We start from the raw sequence: 7,674 nt of genomic DNA, 5'->3' as shown, positions 1-7,674 counted from the left end.
GGGAGCAAATGATGAACTTATTCGCAAAATGACGCGTCAAATAACAAGTGAATGAGTAATCAAATAATATAAGAAATGTTAAAATAGTGATACAGGCACCTATGGTCCAAATCTTCTCTATGTATCTTCGAGATTTTGCCAATGGGATCAGCCAACATGTTATAGGCTAGGAATACAGAGCAAACAAAAAAAAAATGAAAAAGAAAAATAAAAAATCCTTTTCAATAATCTATAGATTCCTTTACTTCACTGGATCAAAACAATAAGCTGCACATCCTTCAGTGCAACTACCTATAGATCTTTGGCATCACTTCAGCACAAATAAACACAAAATAATGCAGCTCAATTTATGTTTCAAGATCAAAATCACTCTGAAATTTGTAACCAGGCTGTCTACTTTGACAATCATTATGTACAAAGTGGAAGAGCTGCTAAACAGTCACTAGTAATGCATTATTTGATAGCCACACAAGACATCTACTAAGAATCTGGCTTAGTGTAGCAATGGAAAGAGCACACCCTTAAATAAGCTCAACGTGTCCAAACAGGAAAAAGAATGAAAGATGAAAGAAATTTATGTTAATCATTGCAGGGTATGCAAACCTTTTTTGATAAGTAAAGAGTAGCTTTTACTGAAATATCAGCAAAAAGATAATGCTGGGGAAAGTTACAAATCAAAACACAGAGGAGGCCATTACATGAAGGGTATAGGAGCGTCGACGGCAAAAGAGGAAACAACAAAAAACCTTGCATAAATCTGGAACTTGAATATGAAAAACCGAAAGAACCAAACATAAATTCAAAAATCATAGAATCGTTCAGTCGGCAATCATAAAGCAAGAAAACTGCTATCTGTAATAGGACGAAAAGTAAAGTATTGAATCTCATAATTCAAATTATACGCTTCAGAAACAAGTACAGATATTGTCGTCATTCCATATCTTCTAGACTTCTACTGTATGAAATATGCTGTTAAACACAATGATACAGTTGAATATAGAACTAGCATTTAAATACCTCTTCAGTTGCTTCAAAACCCAGGGCCCTATAAAAAAAACATATTAGTTTTATTTATAATAAAATGAAGCAGGAAAGATACCACAGACCATGAGAATGTGGGAGAAAGTAGAATTATCAAAAAATCAAAGAAGGTTATTTAATAGATATCGAGGACGTTGTAAGCAAAGCAAGAAATTATCACAAACCTCATAGCAACATTGAGCTCTTTGGCATCAATGGTTCCTAAATAAGTTGCAAAAAGATTAACACAGTCAGAAAGAAATTTAAATATCAATAACCACATCTAGTATGGATCTCCTTGAGATTTATTTTACTACCAGAGTTGTCTGTATCAAAAAGCTCAAAAGCCTCTCTTATTTCTTGCCTTTTCTGTTGAGTTAACCCCTGATTACGTCCTCTGGGTTTCTCTCTCCGTGATGCACCTCTGTAAAGGCTTGCCTGCAGGACGACATAATTCAGGTGAGTGATACAGACTAAGATCAGAGATGGAGTAGTATCAAGCACAAATCCAATATCACAAAGAGTCCAGCCAACCATCTTTCTATAGCATATTTCTTTCTCGATATATCTATTTAATTCTTTTCCTTTTGTGATGAAAGTGGTGTCTGGGCTAGCTTGTGCATACCTCGACTATTCTATCAGGTACCTGCTACCCTCCCACCTGCACAATTACCAAGCAACTCTACCCGCAATGGCTCAAGTATAGGAAGAAAATCACCTAGTGTTTTTTGCCTCCACGAAAATCTGAACCCGAAATCTCCTGGTTTTCCTCTCAGACTACTAAACTACCCTCGGGTGCATCCAAATCTACATGTTATATCAATTGTTCAGCTCGAACCAAGAGAATAGCATTGTAGACCTCTAGACGTCTGTGTGCGATAGAAACTTTAGCTACATTCATAGAATTAGGCCGATAGAGGTAAAGGATGCAATAAAAAAATATGAAGATTCGCAAAGCTTGTGGTCCAAATAGCATCTATATAGAGGTCTGGAAGTGCCTTGTAGAGGCCGGAGTAGAATGGCTCACATTCACAAAGCTATTTAATGCTATACTAAGAAGTGGTAGGATGCCCAAAAAGCGGAGAAAGAGTACCCTAATACCAATTTATAAAAATAAAGGAGATATTCAAAGTTGTGCAAACTATGTGGCATTAAACTCATAACTCATATGATGAAACTCTGGGAAAGAGTGATAAAGCGTAGACTTATAAATACGACAAGAGAGACAGAGAACCAATTTGGATTTATGCCCGGTAGATCTATAATGGAAGCCATATTCTTGCTAGAAGAGTGATGAAAATTTATCACGAAAGGAAGAAAGATCTACCCATGGTATTTATTGATCTAGAGAAAGCATATGATAGAGTGTTACGGAAGGTCCTTTGGTGCGGGAAGGAGAAGAAAGGAATTCATATTAACCAAGTCAGTCATTTACGAGGGTATTTGTTTGACATGTTTTAATTGAGGGAGAAGGGTCGGGCGGCTTATGGGTAACCGAGTCCGGTTGGGTTTTCTTAATGATGGGTTGGTTCTTTCACTCAAACAACGCCATGTGTCAAGTCCTTTAAAACGTGGGTAAATGTAGAACTTTGATGGATGGTAGGGGTATTATATGAACTGAAAGTATAACAAGAGACGATTGAACAATAAAAAAAAGTAGAGCGGTATATCCGACCCTAGTCTGTTATATAAATGCCATAAAGGATATGTATCAAAGAGCCATCACTAGCGTGAGAACAGTAGCGGGAGAACAGTAGTAGGAGAACCAAGGTTCGGCATTGAGCCCCTATTTGTTTACCCTAGTTTTATGGATGAGCAAACCAACACAATACAAGATGAGGTCCCATAGAGTATCTTATTTGTTGATGACATTGTGTTAATTGACAAAACTAGTGAAGGTGACAACCAAAAGCTTGAGATATGGAGAAGCGCCTTGGAGACTAAGCTATAGAATAAATAAAAGTAAGACTAAATACATGCACAGTAAGTTTAGTCAGCATAAGAAGAACGAAGTTAAAGTGACACTAGATGGGATTGTGGTGCCAAAATGCAAATAATTTAAAGACCTAGGTTCGTTGTTTCTAGAGAATGGAATGATAGATGAAGATGTTATCTGTAGGATTAAAATCAGATGGATGAAATGGAAAAGTACTAATGGAGTGGGTTTGATAGAAGGATGCCTACCAAAGAGAAAGGTAAATACTATAGAAGAGTTATAAAATCGGCAAAATGATATAATAGTGAATATTAGGTTGCTAAAGTCTAACATATTCATAAGATGAGTGTTGCAGAGATACGGTGCTAAGATGGATGTACAGACATAAAAGATTAGAAAAGATAAAAAATAACCACATTCGCCAAAAGGTTCAAGTAGCACGCATTGAGGATAAAATAAGAGAAGGTCGCTTGAGATGGTTTGATCATATCTTGCGCCGCTCCAAAGAGGCACTGGTAGGTAGGTGTGAAACTATTGTAAGTGAAGGTATTGGAAAGGAGCGAGGTAGACCTAAAATCACATGTAAGGAAGTTGTCTCGAAAGATCTACAAATCTTTGGAATTAGTACACAGTTAGCTAAAGATCTGGCACAATGGAAGAAAAAGATTCATATATGTAATACTTACTAGTAAGGAATAGGCTTAAATATTACTATGTTTCTTACTATTATTGCTATTACTATTATATATATATATATATATATATATATATATATATATATATATATATATATATATATATATATATTTTACTAAGCTTAATGATGATGATAAGCTTAAGGAAAAAAGTGAGGATTCATCTCGCCGACCCCAACTTTGTTTGAGACTGAGGCGTAATTAATGTTGTTTGTATCATGTCGTTCTCCTGGAATACTAAGTTAGATATCTGAATTGTCTGCATTTAGACACCACATCCCATCTAACCACACTTTATTCTTTTTAGATCAGGTTGTTTTGTTTTTCAATCTCATTCTTCTAAAGAAAAGGTAAAGAAAACTTACAGTTTTAATTTTCTTTCCCAAGTATTTAAACGCAATGCATAAGAAAACACAAGAGGAGAGGCTATACAAGTCACAGCATTTGGAAATTGTTGGTTCAATAAAATGTTTTTTGGCACCATATACTGCCATCATAGCGGATTTTCTTTTTGATATGGGTAAAATTTATAAATGGAAAGGACAGCACTAAGAAAGTGACCATTTCATAGCCAACATATACTGTTAGAGAGGACAAAAGGGAGATACATTTGGAGAAGGATGATGAAGATAAGGGATGAGAATCAGAGAGTTGGAAGCAAGTTATTATGTGTCATCAGAGGATCATCTGCGGTTATGTTTGAAGTGCTAATTGGAGATAAAAGAGTTGCTCCATGCTTAGATTAATGTGTTGTAAACAACTTATATTGCTCTCGAGACCATGGTGTTTGATTAATATTTAACACCCACTTGACTAGCTTTACAGCACGTCATACTACAGATTTTTCGAAAAGAGAACTAACAAGGTGGAGCAGCACGGCATCAGAGCTTGGGTTTTCTTGAGATATATGAAAATTTTCACATAGCACAAGATTCTCAAGAAAGAAGAAAAAAGAGGTCTGAAGACCTATTGCAAAACTATCTAATTGAAACCTTAATGTAATATGATAGATTACGTTTTTTAAAGTACCCATACAACTTAGAGAGTAACAGCACGTCGAAAAACATAAACATGAAGGGAAACAAACACAAGAAAATGAAGTAGCTGGGTAAGACGACCTTCCAGCACAAACTATCTTTCCCATTTTTAATCTTGTATTTTTGTTCCCTTTTAGTTTACAAATCATAAGCCGGACATGTTTCTTTTCCTAGTGACATAATTCGATTTTCCAATCAGATCAACAGCTCAAAAGATCTCTATGCTTATATCACAAATGAAAACAACCACAGCTCAGGATGTTTTCATATAGATTGCAGTTATGGAAGAAAGTAAAAAAGGAAATAACAGCAGCGTTTCACTCTTCATGTATTTCCACCAAATTATAAGCTGAAACAAACTTTCTTTTTCTTTTCTTTTCAAGTGCTAGACCACCCCCCTTCCCAGCTTCGTCTCCGGGTTCTTTCAGGGGAGGAGCTAGAAACCCGAATGAATTCGACTGAACCCAGTAACTATATTTGTGTTAAGAAATTCATCAAGGGTCTATCGAAAAGCGGTGCATAATTATTACTAGGGTCGTAATTATACACCCTGGTAAATATGTACAAACATTAAATTTAGAACTCAGTTACTAGTACTTGAAGTTATCTTCTATATTTCAGAAAATCCTAGCTCGGCCTTTGGGTCCTTTCCAACCACAATTTATTTCCTTTTACCTCAAACAAAGAAAGCTACCAACAAAAGATCAACACCTTCACATAAACATAAATAAAAATATTTAAAGAAAAGGACATTCAAAAAGGCTAGAATCATTACCGTTGATCTTTCCTCTAAATAAGTCTGCAAAAAAAAAAATTCAAAAGGAAAATTAATAACATCCAAGCAGTATTAGAGAACTCCAAAAGGGTATTAGCAGAAATTGTATTAAACAGGAAACTGAGGGAAGAAACTCAAGTTTCTCCATTTTGAACTTGTAAAAAAGGTAAACAAAACGAAGAGAATCTTATGAAATTGAAGAAAGAAGCTAGTACCATTTTGATAAAGACTTAGAATGATGAGAGGGAGATCTAAGAGATGGTCGTCTGTGTAGGGTTGTACTGCTTCTTCAGTTCTTCTACGAGGAGGAAACGCGTTGGACTATTTCTGAAACCGCAAAAGATCTTCAATTTCAACTCCCGATGTTTTTGGTTATTTTGAGGTAAAAATAGCACGATCTAGACTTCGGACCGGCTCATTCAAAAATAAAGGGGCGTTCACCAAATTAATGAAAAATATCTACTATTTTGCTGCAATAGAGACCGATATAGCATAATATACTTAAATTCGGTGTACCTGTGTATGAACTTCCAGCATATTATGCTGAAACGCCAATACACGGAAAGTTCCAGCATAATATAATAGAGATTCGAGCACTTGTGTATGAACTTCCAGTATATTATACTGGACCGGTATACTTTGCTGGAACTCCAGTATCTTATGCTGGAGTTATAGTGTACTTATGCTGGAACTCCATCATATTATGCTGGAGTTCCAGCATACTTATCGTGGAACTCCTGTATAATATGCTTGAGTTCAAGTATACTTATGCTGGAACAGTATTTTCGCTGGCTATTTCTGAATACTGGCGTATTTTCTGGGTTTAGAACAATGTTTCGCTCAGATTTATCTTTACATGAAAAGTGGCTAAATTTCGATTACTTTTAAAACTGGGCTATTTTTAAAGGACCACTTATAAATCTGGCTATTTTTGAAGTTCTCCCTATTTTGGGAAAGGTAATTTCACTTAGACCCGTGAAGTTCAGATTCTTACCTCTACTGGCTGCCCAAGTGCAAGGCTGGAAAAAAAGATAAGCATAAAAGAGGGTATCGTTACTTAGACCCCTGAAGTCTTAGGGTGTGTTTGGTATAACGAAAAATATTTTCCATGGAAAATATTTTTTTAGAAAACAAGTAGTAATCTTATTCATTTTCCGGTGTTTGGTACGCAAATTAAGGAAAATGACTTCTCAAGAGTATTCATAAATAATTTAGATATAATAAACATGAAGCCGTAAATTTTCAAACCAACAACCTTCCGGACCCACAAATTTCATAAACTTTCGAACCGCTAAACTTTCAAGACCGCGGAATTTCGAACCCGTAAAATTTATAATTTCTAAACTCGTAAACTTCCAAACACATAAACCTTCGAACTCATAATTTTGGAACTTGTAAAATTTTGAGCCTTTAAACCGATAAGTAATAAAATTAAAACTGAAAAATATATTTAAATGGGGGGGGGGGGTCAAGGGGTGGGGGGCGGGGTTGGGGGCAGTAAACGAAAAAACAGAAATTTAAATTCAAAAAAAAAAAACTGTAGTGCGGGGGGAGGGGGGGAGGTGGGGGTTGGGGTAGGTGGTGCAAAAAAATAAAAAAAAAAACAGAAATTTGAAATTGCAAAAAAAAATTGTCGGGAGGGGGAGGGGTAGTAGGGTGGGTGGTACGGAAAACTGAAATTTAAAAAAAAAAAAAACTTTTTCTTGGAGAGGGGGTGGGGTGGGTTGGTGAGAGTGGGGAAGGTTGAGAAGGACCTTTGGAAAATGTTTTCCCTTCTCTTGATAAGGAAAACATTTTCCTCCAATTGGAGGAAAATGAATTGATAAGGAAAATGTTTTCCAAAACATTTAAGCCAACCAAATATAGAAAAATTGAAAAATATTTTCCGGAAAATGTTTTTCTTCGTACCAAACACACCCTTAAATTCTGAAAGTTTCACCTCAAATAGTAGCAGTAGTGACTCAGTAACTACTCTACCAGGGATTTCAGGTATTATTTAGAAGGATTTATGAATTATGATCCGGTAATTATTTGGATCAACAAATTTGAAACTAATTTGGAAAAAAAATTGATGAAATAATGTGAAGACATTATTTTATATGAGAAATGATACCATATGATGATATTGTAGATTCCGGAATTAGTACAACATTTGTTGGGAAAAGGTTTAATTAATGAGAGAGATCAAAAAATTAGTTTGCTAAAAGTAAT

General features: G+C 35.4%; 1 protein-coding gene across 1 annotated transcript in view; it reads right to left on the bottom strand.

Moving 5' to 3' along the window:
• Positions 1-5,848, bottom strand: part of LOC109243914 (probable calcium-binding protein CML20) — a 7,962-nt gene extending 2,114 nt beyond the window's left edge. Inside the window, exons 1-5 of the mRNA XM_019410927.1 lie at positions 5,679-5,848; positions 5,464-5,487; positions 1,338-1,458; positions 1,206-1,242; positions 1,018-1,045 (exon numbers count right to left, since the gene is read on the bottom strand). Of these exons, the coding sequence (XP_019266472.1) occupies positions 1,018-1,045; positions 1,206-1,242; positions 1,338-1,458; positions 5,464-5,487; positions 5,679-5,681 (213 nt within the window). The 5' untranslated portion in view covers positions 5,682-5,848. The remainder of the gene's footprint in view (positions 1-1,017; positions 1,046-1,205; positions 1,243-1,337; positions 1,459-5,463; positions 5,488-5,678) is intronic.
• Positions 5,849-7,674: the final 1,826 nt, after the last annotated feature.

The sequence above is a fragment of the Nicotiana attenuata genome, unplaced genomic scaffold (genome assembly GCF_001879085.1).
Source record: "Nicotiana attenuata strain UT unplaced genomic scaffold, NIATTr2, whole genome shotgun sequence".
Classification (NCBI taxonomy): domain Eukaryota; kingdom Viridiplantae; phylum Streptophyta; class Magnoliopsida; order Solanales; family Solanaceae; genus Nicotiana; species Nicotiana attenuata.
Note: the sequence above shows the minus strand (reverse complement) of the source record. Positions and strands in the feature narration are given on the sequence as shown.